Source organism: Phyllobates terribilis, unplaced genomic scaffold, assembly GCF_046119375.1.
Source record: "Phyllobates terribilis strain yellow unplaced genomic scaffold, ASM4611937v1 Scaffold_3__8_contigs__length_932513732, whole genome shotgun sequence".
NCBI lineage: Eukaryota > Metazoa > Chordata > Amphibia > Anura > Dendrobatidae > Phyllobates > Phyllobates terribilis.
The window spans coordinates 126228480-126250215 of NW_027362763.1; the positions used below are offsets into that span (position 1 = coordinate 126228480).

The following is a 21736-nucleotide window of genomic DNA, read 5'->3' on the forward strand; positions in this document are numbered from 1 at the left end:
TGGCACCAGTTCATAGAAAGGATGGCCTGGAATTAGAAAACGTACAAGGAAGAGCCACAAAACTGATAAGAGACAGAGGATCTACGTTATGAGGAAAGAATAAAATAATAAAATTTAGTTAGAGGAACGACTAGGCAGGACATGACTAAAATGCACAGTATATAAACCGGCCGTACAAAAATTAGGGTAAAAAGCTGTTTCATGTAAATTCCCCTTGAAACACAGTGTGGTTCTCCTTCCGTCTGGAAAAAGAAAGGTTCAATCTCCATAGACGACAAAGCTTTTTTAACCATGAGAACTATTAATCTGTGGTATACGTGCAGATAGACAGAATCCAAACCAGGGTGTTCAATCAAAATGAAGTTTATTCTGCCATAAGTATTATAACGTTTCGACCTATTACAAGTCTTTATCAAGTACCTATGATAGGTCGAAACTTTGTTTATACTTATGGCGGAATAAACTTCATTTTGATTGAAAGCCCTGGATTGGACTCTGTCAATCTGCACGTATACTTGACTATTTCCAAGTGGGCACCTTGGAGAATTTGACTGAGTCCACCGAGTGCTGGCAGCTACCTGTTTTTTTGAATGTTTATTAATCTATGGTATCTCAGGAGCTGGTGACAGTGGGAACGGTTTATGATATCAACCAATGTTTATATGATTTCGTAGAAGAAAATAAATACTGTATCTATGTAAAATTCTTGATTTGATTGATCTAGTCTGATTACCACTTTTGATCAGACCTCTAGCTGAATTAGCTCCCACGCTGTATAATGGCCCCCGCATTAGCTCCCACACTCTATAATGACCACCGCATTAGCTCCCATGCTGTATAATGGCCCCCGCATTAGCTTCCACGCCTCTGTCTGTCCCTTTCTGGGGGCTGCAACTTGCAGAGCCCTGATATATATGACAAAGAGGTAAATAAAAGAAAATAGAAACGTTCCAAGATCGGACCACAATGCATGGAGTGGCGGTGGGTCTCTCGACTTGAGCGTGAGAAAGCTGTAACACTCGAGTAGGGAAAGCCAATGCCAATCGGTGCATTGAGGTTCAATCTCGGATCCATTTGTACGGACGTCTGAATGCACTCTAAGACATCACTCCAGCTATTTGTGTACAAGCGTCCTGCTCCACCGCCGATCCATTAAAAAAAGTTTTATAATACTCCTATGCAAATTGGTCCAGAGGTAGTAGATGATCCGGAAGTGAAACTGGCGCCGATGCATGCGCATTACAGGACATTGCTCTGTGTTCAGCTTCAACTGCACAGACTCGAGATTTTCAACACTAGGTGGATGACATAGGAGGTCATTCACGTCCACACAAGGGCCAGCAATTGTGGGGGGACGGGAGGCGCTGAGCTCAGACTTGCAACACCCATTGGTACGTGCCAATTAGTATACGATGTGGGAGGGTTATAAAAGGTACTTTACTTTTATGGCTCATACAAAGATTGCTGGAGTGATGTTTAAGGGAGCTTAAAGGTGGTGATTTTAGTTTATATGGTAAAACCAGGTTCCCCTTTAAGGGTTGGAATGGGAGTTGTGTGGAACCGGTGTGGGTCAGTATTGCTTTTTTTCTTTTAATGATTCTAAGGACAAACCCTTTAACAACATCCAACTTTAGATGTCGGCAGTTGTGCCCACTTACTGAATGGATCAATCTCAATAGCTAAGCCGGTTCCACACAACATGGGTGTTGGCTGTGCTATACAGCTGACACCTAAGAGTAACTTTGGCAATGAGAGCAACAGTTTAAGCTCTTAGATACTGCTGTCAATCATCACGGGTGTCATGGCTTCTGTTCATAACACCCAATGGACCCCTCCCCCCATTAACTAATGGTAAGAATATTAATACATTCAGTGAAATTAGTGTCTCACTCAACTTTGTTTTTTTCCTTTCGCTCTACTTGGCTACATCATCCTTCAGTTTTGCATAACTTCTTAAAAAAATATTTTAGGGTGAATTTTTTTTTTAAGTGAATTAACCATTCAATTTCCACAAAAATGAGAGAACACGCCAAAAAATTAAATCATCCCTAAGCATTTATAAAATGTCATTGGTATCTTGTAGGCATATAATCCGCTCAGTGTACAATGTCTGACCTTTCGGCTGCTTGTAGTCCTCCTGTTCATTGTGTCGTTTGTCATTAGTCGGTGTTATACCAGACAGAATACAAATGCTACATGGTTTACTCTACAGCGGCAGGAAGAGACACCAATGTTCTCCAAAAATATGATAAAATATTCATAGAAACAGTTTTGCTTACTGGATTGTTACGTAGAGAAGAGCGGAAAGTAAATTTCAGTCCAAAACATTTTATCGAAATTCAATTCTGCATTTAGCCAAAATATTCCTTGTTGTGTTCAACTAATCATTCACTTACGCTAAACTGAGGTTAAAGGGGTCATCCTGGTAAAAAATACATTAGCTATATATAACTTCCTACTATAGGGAGGTCTCAACCTTCTGGTGGCCTGCCTATCGTTGGTCTCGAAAGATTATCTTCTAGTCTGGAGATCAACACAATATTTCATGTGACGGCATTTGAACATAGCAGTGTGAGAAAGGGGACGGCTGACAATGTATTTTAATAGCTAAACCATCCATCTTTTATCAAGGGGGCTGGCTCATCTATGAAAATAAGAATCCATCCAGCCCCATTTCTATGCACCTGTCACACTTGGGTTGGGAGAGCCGCCAGCCAGTCTGTGCAATGCGTTCCGATCTCGATCCAATTGATACGGCCGTGTGACTGTGCCTTAACAGTAACTTATATCATTTACTATTAACAACTAATTCATAATATTTTTTTACCCTGGAAAAATCAAAAACAAGAAAAAGTCCCCCTGTTGGTCCCCCTTCTCTGCTTCCTCACATTACAGCTTGGTTTTGGCCACCATCCTACTGTTCGCACTATTCAATATTTGCAACATTGGTGGACAAGAGAAACAGGGTAAGTAATACCGCTGCTGATGAAGCAGTAAGAAATCAGTGGAAGAAGCTACAATGTGACTCAAGTCTTCATGTTCTTGTTTTCAATAACAGTGCACCAACTGTGTATCATTCTTTTCTACCAAATTCTGAGAGCGCTCAACTGTCTCCATTTTATTTTTTTTCTAAATTCAATGTGAGTAAACAGGTGGATATGGAGAATTATGTTTCGGCTCGTGCTTCCCTCCAACATTTCCACTAAAACACAACATTATATTGACTAATAATCTTCGTATAAAAGGTGTAGGTAACAATGAGGCAGACTGCTGCTACTATGGGGCCCCGGATGGAGGGTTGGCCTCATCCCTAATTTTAAATGAGTGGTAAGAACTTGTGCATGTGTCCCCTATTCTAAAATATGCGAGGAATCAACCCAAGCCTCATGGAAGGGACGTAGTGGGGTAAACCAGCCACCAAAGATGCCCTTCTCCTGCATGGACAACCTGGCTGCCCAGTACATGTTCCATTCATCATGATATATTAATTTATCAGCAGAAACAGACAGGAATATTTGGTGTTTGGGTAAAATAAGGGCCTTCACCTTCAAAGCTTTAAAAGGACGGAAAGTGGTCAGACGTCTGATGTGGAGTAAAAAAAACACTGCATCGTCCTTGGAGTGAAGTCACAGTTGTCAAAGACATAAGTGATGTGCAAAGGGCAGTAAAATAAGGAATTACCAAAATGTATTCCGCTTTCAAAAAAGCAACTAGATATAAAGTAGTGAATGGCTCTCAAACATAAGCCACCAGAAGGAAGGAACGGTCACTTCTTTAAAGCGTTCATGACTTTCGAAAACTAAAGCAGAAAAAAGAAGCTGAAAAAGAACATGTGCACGGCAAGTCGTTTTGACATTGCTGGCGTTATGTTCTAGGTGGAATCCGTCTGAAAAAGACGCCATGTGCACATAAGTAAAGAGTTTTTTTACACTGAACAACGCAAAGTAGTAATCAACCAACACGCTTGCCGGTCGGAGGTAATTTAATAGCCAGCCTGATCCACCTTCAAATGTGCACTTAATTGTTCACAGTTCATAGGCTGCCAACATTCTTGGCAGCGAGAGTCCAATGATGGAGCACAAAAGATCATTTCACCCGACGAACGAGTGTTTTTCTTGTTCGTTGGGTATTCAGCTGCCTGTTTAGACAGCAAGATTATCGTGAAACGAGCGCTCCTAGGAATGCTTGCTCATGATAATCTTGCAGTGTAATAGTGATGGGCCGTTCGCAAACGAACAGAGACAAAAGGCCGGCTCCCTGCTGTGAAAAACGAGAGCTAGCACACCAGTAAGGGCCACTAAATTCTCTTAATGGCTTCCACTGGGCGTAAAATTCCGGTGTTTGATGGACAAAACCTCGCCCACTCACACAAAACCTCACGCACTCATCAATTTAATTGGTTTGCTGTGAGTGGGAGTGCTTTCGACTGAGGGTGGACAGGATTTCGGATGTGTTAACGTCATCTTAAATATGTGTTCACCTGGCGTGAACACATATTTAATAGGGATCCATTTAGGATCCAAAAGAGCCAGTTCTTTTTGGTGAGCGGAGCCAAAAAGAAACAGATTGTCCATCACTACAGTTTAAATGGACCCTTAGTGACAGAGAAGAACCAACAGATTCATAAGTCACTTATTTTTGCAAACAATGGGGGTCCTAGCAGTGGGATCCACATTGATCTTGCAATTATTATCTATTCAGGGGATGGGTGAAAATTTTGGTAGACCGGAATACTCCTTTAAAAGTAATTCTATTTATACAGAGCTACAAAACTATTAAAGAGGGCTGAAGTAAGGCAAATTGAAATGCATTATATGCTGTACAAAGTGTGGGCAGTACTCCGGAGGTAACTGGATAACCCGCACCTTAAAATATCCATAATGATTTATTCTGTGGTGAGATCCATGGATCCATCTGTGTGTCTATGAATAGATATGGCAGATGTTCAGAATTACAGAACAGCCATTAAGAGCCCATTTGTAAATTACCGGTTGATAGCTATGGAGTTGCCTATGACTGGTTTGTCATCACTCAGCGTGAGAAATAGCTGTGGACACTATCGGAATGTAGAACACCTGCCAAAATGTCGCCCACGAGAAGACAAGACTTAAAGGGACACGCCGTTTACTTACTAGCGTATCTACATTCTAAAGAAAAATGTAATGTATAGTCCCCTATAATGAGACATGTACAGGGGTGGCCTCATCAGAAACTAGGCATTTTTTTTTATTAAAGCGTCGCATGCTTATTTTAACAGGGTAAGCCTGCTTTCAGAAGACGCTTCTAAATGTTATGTACTAATAAATGGCAGCCGTTCTGATGAATGGTCTACTGGGACAACATAAAGGGAACCTGTTACCAGAAAGAAACGCTATTACGATATTTTTCGGACTATAAGACCATAATACGCACCCCCAAATTTTGGGGTGGAAAACAGGAAAAAAAATATTTATTTATAAGATGGCGTCCGTCTTATAGTCTGAATAGGTATCTTACCTGGGGGGTGGTGAAGCAGGGATCACAGGAGGCAGGGTGCTTCAGGAAACCGGCCCAAAGGAAGTGGAGGAATGCTGTTGACCCTGCATACATGAAGCCGAAGCTCCAGCAGCTCTGAGTTGCGGTGGTGGTGGAGCAGGATCGCAGGAACCCGGCGGCGGCAGCAGAAGAGGTGATATGCTGCAGGGCCGGTGTCTGGCTGGGGCCTGTGGACCTGCTGGGGCCTGTGAGTCTGGCAGTGAAGCAGAGGAGCCGGGGCCTGTGCCGTGCTGTGAGTGGCATCCGGCGGTGCGGCAGAGCAGCATGTGCGGCTTAAGGTGGCCGCGGCCATCTTTCTGAGGCTACAGGATCTACAGGAAAATGGCCGCTGGACCTCCCGGTCGGCGCATGCACTGGCTTGGGCGGACATTTTTCCTGTAGATCACAGCCTCAGAAAGATGGCTGCGGCCATCGGAAGCCGCACACGCTGCCCTGCCGCACCGCAGGACACCGCTCACAGCCCAGCACAGGCCCCGGCTCCTCTGCTTCACCGCTCGACACCAGCCACTCCAGCACAGGTACAGGCCCCGTCTCCAGCTGCATCTCACCTCTGCTGCCGCCGGAGGACCCTGCGATCCTCACTCCACCACCACAGGTAAAGTAACGTTCGGACCATAAGATGCACCCCCCATTTTCCTTCCAAATTTGGGGAGAAAAAAGTGCGTCTTATGGTCCGAAAAATACGGTAACCTGCAGATATGGGGCTAATCTGTAAGCTAACAGCATTATTAGGCTGCCTGGCGCCTGAACTTAGCCTAACGCTGCAGGGAGAAAATTAACTTTATTCTCCCCGGCAGTGGTCCCGTTTCAGTCATGGGGTCATCATCGGTTCAGTTACCGCTCTGAGATTACAGAGGTGGCTGTATGCGCGCCCCCAGCAGTGACTGACAGCCAGCCCTAATGTTGGAGGCGTGGTTACAGCTGCCACTCTGTATTCAACCACCGCCGCCCCCATGACTGAAACAGTGTTCCCGGCCCTGACTGACACTCGCTCTGCGTTGGGGCCGGCTGTCAGTCAGGGCCGGGGAGTGGTTACATCCGTCTCTCTGTATACTCAGAGCGATGACAGCCCCCGCGCCGGTGCCACCTCATGACTGAAACCGGAATGCTGCCAGGGGAATAAAGTTAATTTTCTACCGGCAGCGTTCGGCTAAGTGCTGGAATCATGCAGGTTAGTAACGCTATTAACCTGTAGATTAACCTCATATCTGCAGGTTACTAGCATTTTTTCTAGTGACAGGTTCCCTTTAAAGATTAACCATCATTTTATTTAATATTTCAATGATCTATAGTACGCATGAGTATAACTAACTTCTCATATATCTGTGTTTTTGTGAATAATTATAATCAATTTACCTTTCACATTGCAGTCTATCATATTTTTCTAATCTCTTGAGACAATTCTCTCCCTAGCTTTCTTTGATCCATATTCAGTGTGGTAGACACTATGATACCAAACAGCACAATGACTACTTTTCAACCTTCAAATACACAGACAGACTGATTACAAGTTTGTAGACACTTGTGATGCTAATTGCAGGACACACCTTAGTTTAACATTTCGCTATGGTCAAATAATTTTTAATCCTGTCTACCATCATTTTTGTTCCGGACACTTTCATTAGCTTTTTTTTTTTTCAATTATTTTTCTGTTGAACCACAATTAAAGCAAGCAATGTCTGATTTTTATTAGTATATATTCAGTAAATTTTAATTAAAAATTACTTTTGTCAGTTTCAAGTTATTTCAGCAACCGTTGTGGTTTTTCTCTTACTTTACCTGAAGAGTAACAATAATTTTGTCCATGTGTGTAGCTTACATTTAACTTTTTTCTTTATTTAGCCGATCTCAGGAAGACCACTCTGTTTAAAAAATGAAGGCAGCTTCACACTCGCCGATTAGTTCTACGGGTTAGGAAAAGCTACTTTCAAGGCACATATTTTACCCCACAACTACCCTAAAATGAATTGCTGTTCACGTAACCCATGGACACACCAGGTCCATTAAAGCAGAAGATCTATTTACAGAGTGGCTCAATGTTTTGGCACAAAAGGGAGAACCCCTCTCTGTGAAATCCATGTACCCAAATAGAGCAGATTACAGCTACATAACTTTTGGCTGATGTAAAATCATGCCTGTCTGTTAGATGGCCACAGTCTGAAAGTGCACTTACACATTGCACTTTTATCAACATATGGTCCGGCTCATTTCTTTGGTTTTGCTTTATTTTTTTGTACTTTGTACAAACAGGTGCATGGTTCCTCCTTTTTGGGCTAAGCATTTTGTCTATACAGCTTCCCATGGGCAGGTGTCTGAACAGCTGTGCCCCGGTCCTGATCTGCCCCCATGTACATCGAAGTCTGCTGACCCATGGTGAGGTTTAATACTAAAGATGGGACTGTCCCAATTGGGTACACCTTGTCGTGGTGAGATAGGGTATTTAGTTGACACTGTTTTGTGTGTATGTTATTTACATGTACTTTTACTATTTAGCTACTACAGGGTATTTGCAAATTTTGTTTTTATCTTTTTATCTTAGATTTTGTCTCTTATATGGCCACAGTGTAAATATGTACCAACACATTGCACTTATACCAACATATGTTCAGGCTCATTTTTTTGGTTTTGATGTAAAATCATATACGTCCCTTTGCTTCAATGTTTTGCTACAGGGGAGAAAACTGTGTGACAATTACAAAATTTTCGACACGGATGTGAAACATTGAGAAAATGAGAAGATTTTACAGCAACCAACAGTTGCAATGGAGTTTTGGACTTGAAGGGGTTCTACAGTGATAGAAAACCATGACTGCTCTCTTCCAAAAGCAGCACTAAACAGGTCCAGTGGTTGCCTCTTGTAATGTAGCTCAATTCATCTGAAGTGATCAGTGCTCAGTATATTTTCACAGTACGGTTTTCTAAGGCATTTTTTGAGCAGGTCCGCTTCGAAACACGCCTGATATAGCGCTCAGAAAACACTCGAAAGATTCTTCCTGTTAACTGCTATACAAAAATAACTTGTTCATATGTTCAGGCATTTGAGTGTGTTTTAACTGCTTCCAAAAGCAGTTTAACAGGTTTCCAAAAACACCAAGTGGTTGAAAGAAGTCAACTGACCATGCTTCAGGCGTTTGCCGCTAGGAATACTTTACTATAGAACTAAATATGTGTTTTTTTAGCGTTTTTTTTTTCAATGTTACGGCTTCAAAAACTGCTAGCATTTTATTAAAAATATTAAGATTTGAGACTCCTCAGTCGTTGATACCTTTTAGTGGCTAACTGAAAAGATGGTAACAAATTGCAAGCTTTCAAGACTATTCAGGCCTCTTCATCAAGCATAGAATAAAACAAAATCTGAAGAGTCACATATTTATACACAACAGGGCACAAAAATAATGCAATAGATGAAACAAGTGACGTGAAGCAGAACTATTAGTATGTGAGGGGGGAAAAAGTTGTGGCCGTAAATATTGGTAGCCCTGATTCAAAAGGTCTTTCTGAGGCCACCAGGGTGTTTGTCTCTATTCATAGGGTTGGAACATATCCGATTGTATCTGACGGCTTGGCTGTAGACAATAGAGTTTATGTGTTTTGGATGAAAACTGTCCCATTTAAGGTATGTAGGACGGTCAATTGGCTTCTGGTACAGTAACGTCTCTATTTCATTGTTCTGTAGCTTAATGATGGTGTCCAAAATGTTAATTTCAGAACAGAAGTAGTTGATTGTTAAGTTGATGGCGGGAACAAATTGATTTGGTGTTTATGGAATAGGGCTACCATCCAAGAACAATTGAGAACCAGATTGCAAGAGCCACCAGAATATCAAGGAATCATCTCCTACATTACAAAACTAAAAAAGAAAGCAATCGGTGCCTCTAGTAGTCACCTACAATCCAAATCTGGAGGTGCTAAGAAGAGCTGCATGGAAACTACAACCTTTACTACAAAAAGATGCAAGACTACAATCCATATTTCCAGCCCCCTCACTTCTGTGTTTTAGGCATCTCCCAAATCTAAGAAGCATCATTGTCAGAAGCTCCCTGTCATCTCCAACAGTTACAGGAACCTTTCCCTGCAACCAGAAAAAAAATGTAAAACCTGTCCATATATAATGACCACAGACAAGATAAGGATCCCCAACTCACATCAGGACTACAAGATCCCAGGTACTTTCAGCTACATCACATTTAATGTAGTGTACTTAATTATATGAACCAAATGTCCAACTAGTGGTCTGTATGTAGGAGAGACAGGGCAAAAACTTAGAACAAGGATGAATTCTCATCGCCACACAATAAAAGAAAAAAGAATAGATCCACCTGTGGCCACACATTTTTGTATCCCTGATCACAGCACCATCACTACCATAACCCTAACTTCAAATCTCAGAGAGACAGAAGAGTCTGGGAACACACACTCATGACAATCTTTGACGCACTCCGTGCAGAAATGAATGTGTCAAATGCATTTATGTCTTTCTATATCAACTAAGGAATGTGCTCCTCAGACCATGTGGGGGCATCACAATCATGGACTAGATCTCAATCACAGGACAATAAAACTTTCACACTCCTTATCTATGAACTGGTCCAATATTTACGGCCACAACTGTTTATCCCTCTCCCATAATGAAAGTTCTGCTTCACGTCACTTGTCTCATCTATTGCATTATTCCTGTGTCCTGTTATATACACACGTGGTCAAAATTGTTGGTACCCCTCGTTTCATGAAAGAAAAACCCACAATGGACACAGAAATAACTTGACAAAAGTAAGAAATTAAAAATCTATGAAAATGAACAAATGAAAGTCAGTCATTGCTTTTCAACCCTGCTTCTACAGAATTTTTTTAAAAAATAGGCCTGGACCCCTGAAAATAATGTGACAAAAGGAACATGTTATATCAAGTTGTGTCCACTAATTAGCTTCACAGGTGTCAACAATCTTGTAATCAGTCAGTGGGCCTGTATATAGGGCTACAGATACTCACTGTGCGTTTGGAGACATGGTGTGTACCACACAACATGGACCAGAGGGAGCAAAGGAAAGTTGTCTCAGGAGATTATAAAGAAAATTATAGACAAGCATGTTAAATGTAAAGGTTATAAGACCATCTCCAAGCAGCTTGATGTTCCTTTGACTACAGTTGCACATATTATTCCGAAATTTAAGACCCATGGGATTGTAGCCAACCTCCCTGGACGTGGCCGCAAGAAAATTGATGACAAAGCAAAGAGACGGATAATACGAATGGTAACAAAAGAGCCCAGGATAACTTCTAAAGAGATTAACGGTGAACTTCAAGCTCAAGGAACATCAGTGTCAGATCGCACCATCCGTCGTTGTTTGATCCAAAGTGGACTTCATGGGAGACAACCAAGGAGAACACCATTGTTGAAGAAAAATCATAAAAAAGCCAGACTGTAATTTGCCAAAACTACATGCTGACAAGCCACAAAGCGTCTGGGAGAATGTCCTATGGACAGATGAGACAAAAATGGAAGTTTTTGGCAAGGCACATCAGCTCTATGTTTACAAAAATGAAGCATATCAAGAAAAGAACACTGTCCCTACTGTGAAACATGGAGGAGGCTCTGTTATGTTCTGGGGCTGCTTTGCTGCATCTGGCACAGGGTGTCTTGAATCTGTGCAGGGTAAAATGAAATCTCAAGACTATCAAGGGGTTCTAGAGAGAAATGTGCTGCCCAGTGTCAGAAAGCTTGGTCTCAGTCGCAGGTCACGGGTCTTGCAACAGGATAATGACCCAAAACACACAGCTAAAAACACCCAAGAATGGCTAAGCGGAAAACATTGGACTATTCTGAAGTGGCCTTCTATGAGCCCTGATCTAAATCCTATTGAGCATCTTTGGAAAGATCTGAAACATGCCGTCTGGAAAAGGCAACCTTCAAACACGAGACAACTGGAGCAATTTGCTCATGAGGAGTGGGCCAAAATACCTGTAGAGAGATGCAGAAGTCTCATTGACAGTTACAGGAATCGTTTGATGGCAGTGACTGCCTCAAAAGGTTGTTCAACAAAATATTAAGTAAAGAGTACCATCATTTCTGTCCAGGCCTATTTCAGGAGTTAAATTTTTTTTAAAATTCTATGGAATCAGGGTTGAAAAGCAATGACTGACTTTCATTTGTTCATTTTCATAGATTTTTAATTTATTATTACTTTTGTCAGATTAAAATCATTTCTGTGACCATTGTGGGTTTTTCTTTCATTAAACGAGGGGGACCAACAATTTTGACCACGTGTGTAAATATGTGACTCTTCAGATTTTGTGTTACTCTATGCCTGGTGAATAGACCCTAGTATTCTTGAAAGCTTGCAATTTGTTACCATATTTTAATTTAACCATTAAAAGGTATAAACCACTGAAAACTCTCAAATCTTAATATTTTTCTATCTACTGGCTAACACTGTAGAAATATATATATATTTCCAGCACTTAATTAATAACTGTCAAAAGATGTCCAAAAACTCCCCAATATGATAAAAAAAGCCCCAAAAGCATCTACAAAAAAAACAACCAGAAAAAAACTTAATGAAAAAAAAAAAAGTTCTGTGCGTGTGAACATTTTATTTTACTAAAACGAGAAGTTTGTACAAAACATCGTAAATGTTCTACTTCTAGAAGAAGAAAGACGTTCAAGTAGAAGATAAAGTATGTCGACAGTCGTATACAAAGCTCCTTGAGGATCCTAAAAGCCATTTGTTTGTGATCAGATGATTCAGATCACACCATGATTCAAGTGGATGACTGGTCCATCTCTGGTGGGAAAAACAGGAAATGTGACTCATACATAGAATAGTAGTAACTTACCTTTACGTAGAGTTGCTGAAACTCATCAAGGTTGAGTCTTCCACTTGGGCAGTCTTTAAGGAAACCTTTATACCATTGTTTCAGTTCATGCTCATTAAACTCTGTGCTCTTCACGAGATCTTCCATCATCTCGGGGGCAAGTTTGCTGTTTTGTTTACCCATTATGGTTCTGAGAACAAAAATTTGGATCAGGTACTTCAATTTCACAACTACATAATAATTATTATGCATTTTACAACATTTTATACATAGAACTTATGAGAATTTTAAAGCTTTCTACCTCTAGTGTAGTCATCTTTGGATACCTTCAATTTGGTGTCAGGACCAAATAAAAATTATTAGGGTGTTCCTAATAATTTTTATTTGGTAAAAGGGATTGTCCAGTTGCAAAACAAATTATGTTTAGATGTGCTCTTAATAAAAATATATAACTTACTAATGTATCTCTATTATGAACGATGTCCAGATCATCAGATATCAGTGCAGTCATCGACTACCTGCTTGTGTTTGACGTTTCTTGTCTTTACATGTTTATCAGTGCGGTGTGTGATGGGGGCTGCCAACACCAGCCCCCTTCTCTTCAATGACGTCAACACAGAAAACTCTGTCTGTGCCAAACATCTGCCATAACTGGGGCGGCTGCATCCATGAACCATGTGATATCTGAAGACTGGAAGACACATGATGGAGACACATGATGTTTCCTACTGGAACGTACCCCCAGCCTCTTCTAAGACTACATGATTTTTGTTTTTTTCCCACCATAGATATTGACGATACATCCACAAGATATATTTTCTAAATGTCTGATAGGGGACTTTCATTTTGATAATTCTAACAGGTGACGGAAACTAAATGGACAGTTAGTCACAAATGTGGACAACTAGGTCAAGCCGAACATGAAGGGGTAGGGTTGCATAGGCCTAAATCACTGATAACGACATTATTTGGAGTAAAATATATTCTGCATGACTTGAACTAATTTTTGAAGCCCATGTAAAATGAATTCATATCTGTGGGATGGTCTGAAGGATGTCCAATGGGATGGATTATTATTATTATTTTTTTTTATTTTATTTCAGAGGCCTTTTATTTTTTAATTTAAACTTCCATCATTTTATCAGGAAGAATAGCACAGTCCACCTGTGATGAGCAGTCACTTCTGACATCATGTTCAGGGTCATCTCCATGTTCTTGGACAAGAGCCAGTGATGGACACATCCAGGAAATTCACACCTCTCTCAAATTAACGTTAATGGAGATTACGTAATTAGCCAAGATTGGATCAGGGAACCAGTAAAGGGGACTTTTCACTAGGTTTGGGAGACTAAACCAAAAGCAAGTCATGTCCAACAGATCAAAGTCAAAACGGTCTTATTCAGTATTCGATTCTGGAGGAAAGACCGTCACTACTGCTCCTGAAGTGTGCGAGCTCAAGGAAAGGACCGCAGCCCTGATATAATGTAGGCATAAAACCTCAGCACCGAAATGACGATGGAGAACGAAGATCTTTTTGCAATAAGTGAATATTTATTATCAAGAACATTTGCATTGTAGAGGAGCCGGCTATGAGGTAGATGCGGTGGTTTGCGGGCTATGGCTTTTCTACCTCACACCCAGCTCCACTACAATACAAATGTCCTTGATAAAGACCGCTGTTGGTCGAAACGTTGGACCTTTTCTTGCAGGTTCAAAATAAGATATTCATTTATTGCATCAAGATCTTCGTTCTCCATCGTCATTTTGGTGCGGAGGTTTTTTTTACAAACTGATTAAGTGTTGGGTAGTAAAAGGACTTGGACCATCTGCATTGCGCAATGCTGAAGCCTAAGACTGTACACCTCCCCTCACGGCACATGCTGGACTCAATTCCCATTTAATCCCCAAAACAGATGATTTTGACATAGACTTGTTTGAGACCCTAAACCTCAACTGCATAAACTCATTCTGGTGGGTTGGTGACTCCAAAAATTAAGCTCGACTCCAGTGAATTATTTTTCTTTGCCAGATTGTTAGCTACCATGTGCTTAAGTATTATGAAGGTAGTAAAATATTCAACGGTCACCATCTTCTCTCGGTTTCATCGGTGCTCTGGTCCACTGCAACGCCAAGTGACTGCATATGTGAATCACACAGTGGTTTCTGTTTGGAGTGGAGGTCACTTTTGGAATTTTCTCAATGCAAGTCTTTGAGACTAAAAACGAGGCTGCATTTTATAGAGACTAGCCGCTGATCCACGCCATGAGCAGGCAGTTTACAGATGTGGTCAGGGACCGGAACTCCGGTGAAACCGGGAGAAGACTCAAATGTATTAACGAGAGAAGAATTAAATGCATCAGTTCAAAGTTTTTGTTCCTAAACAAAGCGGAATACAAAAGAAAAAAAAATTCTACGATGAGGAGCAGCTTACGTGACTTACTCAGGAAACAGCCTTAAGAAGCCGTCAGTCTGACCTGCCCGCCTGTCGCCAGAAAAAACAGCTCACTCCAACAATCAGTATTTGTGCCTCCAATAAACAATAAATCTTTGCAGCCTAACACAATGCCGCATTATGCAGCTCACAATAAAATAATAAATCTCTTTGCCATGATTTTCAAGGATATAAATACGCTGCAAATAAATCTTCAAAACAATCCTCAGTCCCCATGGCAGTCTGACCCGATACACTTGCAGAAACCCTGATACATTAATTATGAATACAGCACTTTCCTAAAGGGATATTCCACCTGCCCGAGAAAAAAAATAATTCTAAATTATACAGTATATGCCGTTCTATCTAGTGAAATAAAGGGATCTGTAATTAAGATTTTACTTTTAAAGAAATTAGTGATTTCACAAACTTGCAATTCTACTTTTGACCACTAAAAAAACAAACACTAGACATAAAATAATTTAAAACACCTGCTGCAAAAACAAAACTATGCTTGATATCTACAAGTTATATTTTAATGCAAAATATACACCTAAAAAAAAGCCTGCAAGCCAATAAATTATAAAAAAATATATATTATTAATTAATTAATATATTGTTAATTAACGGGAATCTGACAGAAGGATCGACACCTATTAACAAACTACATGGCTGCATTTGTCTTTTGCCCAATTGTTTGGGCAAAGTTCACAGTATATTTTGATTCTTGCCTTTTTTAAAATGCCATCTCCACATATTCTTGTGAATATTCCTGGACTAGTCCTAGAGGGGTTTACTACGCTTGGACCGATCCTGCCCAGTCTCCTGATAGCACGCCTCCAGAGGAATGACTGAGATCTCTGACCTGCACTTACACTCTTCTCCCCAAATTCTAAATCCTACAGATGATCGTGAACATGGCAACTTGGGTCACAGTGCTTACGAGCATCCACGGGGTGTAGAAGCGCACATCTGACAATCTTCCGGGGCATGTACAGTGTGACTGCAAGATTTAGTGGGCGTGCTATCAGGAGATTAGGAAGGCCAGTCTGCATGTAACAGACACCTCTTGGACTAGTGGGATAGTCTTATTGAAAAAACATGCAGAGAAATAACTTTGTAAAAAGGTGAGAGTCACGATTTTCTGTGAACTTTTCCCAAATAATGAAGTTGCATGAAATTATCGATAAAATATCAAAGACATTTAATTTGTTAATAGGTGTTCATCCCGTTCTCAGGTTTTCTTCAAGTAGACATAAAAAGTATTGCTTATAAAAAACACACACAAAGCCACAGATGAAGCAATTAGCGAAACATGCATAGAGTGTGTTCAGGCTATGCTTGCCTTACTCTTAGGCTCTTCCAGTTCTTATCTCCTATATGGGTTTCACCTATTTTTTTTTTGCATTAAATGGCTCTTTGCTTCCTGAGCATTTGACTTTCGTATTCTACCTTTTTTACTATTTCAAATAGCAATTCCTAAATTGTACATGACCATTAGTGAGGTTACTGTTAATAGACATTCGTGATTGGATGCACTTTTGACTTGGACTATATTTGAATAGCGGTCCTCTCTCTCTTTTGTTTTTTACAAGTAATACTTTTTAATGTTAAAGGATTTGTGTTTTTTTAACCTATTTTTGGGCTTGCATGCTTTTTTCTTATATTAAATTAATTTTGCTTAAACGCAAAAATCTAAAAAATATACTTCAAAATTTTTTTAAATTTAGTGATCTGAATTTAAGCAATAACCATTTATTTTGCCACCCAATTTCAAATCAAGGGAGCTTTCAGATGTATGTACAAATTGGTCTGAAATTGGACCGCAATGTTTGGACTGGCCGGGGGTCTCCCAACCCAACAGTGAGAGCTTCATAGAAATAAATGAAGCTGTCATGCTCCGGTTGAGAGACCCACGGCCATCCGAACATCGCGGTCCAATCCCAGGTTGACTTGTACGGACGTCTGAATTCTCCCTTATTGGTCTTTCTGACCCAGACTGTAATGCAAACTGAAATAGGTGCAGCACCAAAAAGTAGAAAACTGCAACATAGAAGTACGTGCGAGTATCGGGCCTTGTCTATTCAGCGCAACTGAAAAAGATGTACTTGCAACAATTTAGATCTTAGAAGTAGTATTTCCACAGTAAGGTAATAATATTAACATACAAAAATACTAATAGCGCATATAGGCAGGATTTGACATGATGTCCTGATGGGACAACCACTTTGGGATGAGCTGACAATGTAGGGATCTTTGTTGATAAGTGGCAGCATTGAGCTGTTTATAGGAAGTGACAAGTCTTTGCATTAGGATTTTGTGACGTTCATTGTGGTATAGCCATCAGCATTAATTATGCTGTGTGTGGCCAGAATTATTGATAGCAAAATGTAAGCATCAATTGTACTGGGTATAGTGGTAATAAATAGGCACTGGCCACATTCGCCACTAATTGTGCACTAAATGGTGGCACTGATTGATTTATAGACCCTCGGTTCTCAGCGACGTTCCTGCCCTCTTTTGTAAGTCTATGAAGCCTGGTTTGGAGTCTCAAAGACTTATATCGTAAAAGTAGCTATCACTCCACTCAGTAGACCCTGTGAGAGCCGGCAAAGTTGAAGAGCGGCCATGTGGGCCAAGAAAATAACCAGAACAGTGCTGGAAAATAGAGAAAAAGTCAATCGGTGAGTATTTTAAATACATTTTTATTACATTACATTACATTACATACATAATTAGAAGAGATTAGGGACCAAAAATTGCCAGCTGTTTTTTTTTTCCACTTCAAGCAAAACCTAAGTAAAGGATTAATTTTAAAAAAAGAATATAATTAATATTATATATATATACATAATATATATATATATATATATATACACACACAGTGGTGGCCAAAAGTATTAGCACCCCTGCAATTCTGTCAGATAATACTCAGTTTCTTCCTGAAAATGATTGCAATCACAAATTCTTTGGTCTTATTATCTTCATTTAATTTGCTTGCAAGGAAAAAACACAAAAGAGAATGAAGCAAAAATCAAATCATTGATCATTTCACACAAAACTCCAAAAATGGGCCAGACAAAAGTATTGGCACCCTCAGCCTAATACTTGGTTACACAACCTTTAGCCAAAATAACTGCGAACAACCGCTTCCGGTAACTATCAATGAGTTTCTTACAATGCTCTGCTGGAATTGTAGACCATTCTTCTTTGGCAAACTGCTCCAGGTCCCTGATATTTGAAGGGTGCCTTCTCCAAACTGCCATTTTGAGATCTCTCCACAGGTGTTCTATGGGATTCAGGTCTGGACTCATTGCTGGCCACCTTAGAAGTCTCCAGTGCTTTCTCTCAAACCATTTTATAGTCTTTTGGAAGTGTGTTTTGGGTCATTGTCCTGCTGGAAGACCCATGACCTCTGAGGGAGACCCAGCTTTCTCACACTGGGCCCTACATTATGCTGCAAAATTTGTTGGTAGTCTTCAGACTTCATAATGCCATGCACACGGTCAAGCAGTCCAGTGCCAGAGGCAGCAAAGCAACCCCAAAACATCAGGGAACCTCCGCCATGTTTGACTGTAGGGACCGTGTTCTTCTCTTTGAATGCCTCTTTTTTTTTTCTGTACACTCTATGTTGATGCTTTTTCCCAAAAAGCTCTACTTTTGTCTCATCTGACCAGAGAACATTCTTCCAAAACGTTTTAGGCTTTCTCAGGTAAGTTTTGGCAAACTCCAGCCTGGCTTTTTTATGTCTCGGGGTAAGAAGTGGGGTCTTCCTGGGTAACCTACCATACAGTCCCTTTTCATTCAGACGCCGACGGATAGTACGGTTTGACACTGTTGTACCCTCGGACTGCAGGGCAGCTTGAACTTGTTTGGATGTTAGTCGAGGTTCTTTATCCACCATCCGCACAATCTTGCGTTGAAATCTCTCGTCAATTTTTATTTTCCGTCCACATCTAGGGAGGTTAGCCACAGTGCCATGGGCTTTAAACTTCTTGATGACACTGCGCACGGAAGACACAGGAACATGCAGGTCTTTGGAGATGGACTTGTAGCCTTGAGATTGCTCATGCTTCCTCACAATTTGGTTTCTCAAGTCCTCAGACAGTTCTTTGGTCTTCTTTCTTTTCTCCATGCTCAATGTGGTACACACAAGGACACAGGACAGAGGTTGAGTCAACTTTAATCCATGTTAACTGGCTGCAAGTGTGATTTAGTTATTGCCAACACCTGTTAGGTGCCACAGGTAAGTTACAGGTGCTGTTAGTTACACGAATTTGAGAAGCATCACATGATTTTTTAAACAGTGCCAATACTTTTGTCCACCCCCTTTTTTAGGTTTGGTGTGGAATTATATCCAATTTGGCTTTAGTACAATCCTTTTTGTGTTTTTTCATTGAAGACAAATTAAATGAAGAGAATAATACCAAAGAATTTGTGATTGCAATCATTTTCAGGAAGAAACTGAGTATTATCTGACAGAATTGCAGGGGTGCCAATACTTTTGGCCACCACTGTATGTATGTATGTATATATGTGTGTGTGGTGTGTGTTTGTGTATATACATACATAAAAATATATATATATATATATATATATATATATATATATATATATATATATATATATATATATATATATATATATATACACACACACACATATGTGTGTATATATATATATATATATATATATATATATATATATATATATATACATACACACATATGTGTGTATGTATGTATGTATGTGTGTTTATATATTATATATATATATATACACATACATACACATGTATATATATTTTTTATTTATTAACTTTTTTACTGGTATAAAATCTGAAAAACTAGTGACAGTTTCAACTTTTAAAACACTAGGGGGAGCAGCTGCTTACATTTGCCAAGATAACCCAGTGTACTGCTAGCTCGCATTATGGCTGCAGCAAATATGGGCGGGATCTACTAGCATGTGTGTGATGTCACTCGTCCCGTCCACTTCCGGGTGTTTGCAAAAGGAGGAAGGAGGGTACAGTTTAGGATCACAGTGAGGAGGCAATTTGCTGGTAATTGCAATGTAAAGGACCACAGTTTTAGGTATACTTGGCTAAAAAGGTCTTTGACTATGGATTACTAGACTAAAAAAAGGTTGAGAAACCTAGATCAATGTCTCTGAAATTGTTGGGCAGGTTTTACTTATCACATGTCTTGGTTTTTGATCGGTCTAGGCATGCCCTTCCCTTATGCCCACAGCGAAGTCCTAGAAGAGACAATCACAGATTGCCATGTTCCTGCGCACAAGAAAATGGCAAGAAGAAGGGCAGATTTCTACTTTCAGCAGAAAAGGCAAGACCATGAAATTACCGGCAACACTGTTGGTAATAGAGCGGCACTCATGAACTGTGGCACCATTGCGGAGGATGCTGGGACATCACAATCAGCGTCAGACTGAAGAACTTTGGGCCCACCAGAGGATTTGATTCTTAAGGTCCACCTTACATGTATACAAAACCAATGCATTATCATTACAGTGTTTTTTCAGACCCAGGCTAATTTTCCTTGGGCACTGTATCAAGTGGTATAGCCGTAAGATGCACAATGTTAGGATTTAGTTCTGCTTGCTGATTCGATCAGTAATCGTTCAGATACTGTTGAAATCCAGATGGTGAAGTCAAGTCCTGCCCCACTCAAGAGCCCCATAGCAGCTGCAAGTTTGACCTATAAACTCTCCTGAAGGAGAAGCGAGGGCCCACCAGAGGATTCTCCGGTTCTCTGGTGGGCCAGTCCAACCCTGATCACTGACTTTTTGGCATGGATATCACCAGCTGGCAAGATCTGGAGGTCACTAAGGTTTGGCCCCAGTAGAAAATATTGGAGAAGTCCTGCTCTTAATAAACCAAACTATATCATTGATGTGTGGTACTTTTATACTATTAAACTGATTAATAAAAACCATACTCAGGCCAAGGAATGGTGACGAATGAATCCCTCTATCATTTACCCTGACCGGATCCCAGCTTACTACGTATTACCTTCTGTCGGAGGTGCCCGGTAATGTGCTTACACAGAACAAGAGCGTAATACTCCCCAGAGTCATAAACATCAAACTGTATTAATTTTCAGACTGCTTGTAATGTCTCTCGCATCATCCATTCACTCGCTGGATATCCTCTTTAAGCCTGAAATCATTTCTATATTGGCCATCAGCCAATCCTGACTTCTGCTAGTCTCCACCAGCACGGGCCATGAATGAAGCACTCGCACCTTCACAACAGCGTCAATGGGATTGTTCTAATTAACCACAATTTCATTACAGAAATAAGTTATTATCGCTTTTCCATCTTCTGATGTAATCGTTCACGCCGATATCCAAGAAAAGAGAAAAGATTGTGGTGATTATTAGCACAGGCTCAGTTAGTAAGGTGGAGGCGAGTCCCAACACCTGCAGGGGCCATCTCCACTCATAAGGGGCAGTGAGTGATAACTGGACCATGCGAAATTGAAAGTGGCCTCACTCTAAATTTAATAATGGTTATTGCTGGATTGTGAATCATCGCATCTCTGCAGCATTACGTTTTGCACAATTACTGTATTGTGATATCATGGGTTCATTATACCCGAATGCCCGTATCAGCAGTGTATTATCCCTGTATACTGTTACATTGCCATGTGCACTCCTCCTGCACTGTGACATCGCCATGTGCACTCCTCCTGCACTGTGACATCGCCATGTGCACTCCTCCTGCACTGTGACATCGCCATGTGCACTCCTCCTGCACTGTGACATCGCCATGTGCACTCCTCCTGCACTGTGACATCGCCATGTGCACTCCTCCTGCACTGTGACATCGCCATGTGCATTCCTCCTGCACTGTGACATTGCCATGTGCATTCCTCCTGCACTGTGACATCGCCATGTGCATTCCTCCTGCACTGTGATATCGCCATGTGCATTCCTCCT

The 21736-nt window shown here is 40.7% G+C and overlaps 1 protein-coding gene across 3 annotated transcripts in view; it reads right to left on the bottom strand.

Annotated features, from left to right (window-relative positions):
- The window catches only part of VSNL1 (visinin like 1), a 189274-nt gene that overhangs the window by 86795 nt on the left and 80743 nt on the right, over positions 1 to 21736 (bottom strand). For all 3 annotated transcript variants that reach the window (XM_073674127.1, XM_073674128.1, XM_073674126.1), the window contains one exon: positions 12370 to 12538. In XM_073674127.1, the coding sequence (XP_073530228.1) occupies positions 12370 to 12531 (162 nt within the window). In that variant the 5' untranslated portion in view covers positions 12532 to 12538. The remainder of the gene's footprint in view (positions 1 to 12369; positions 12539 to 21736) is intronic.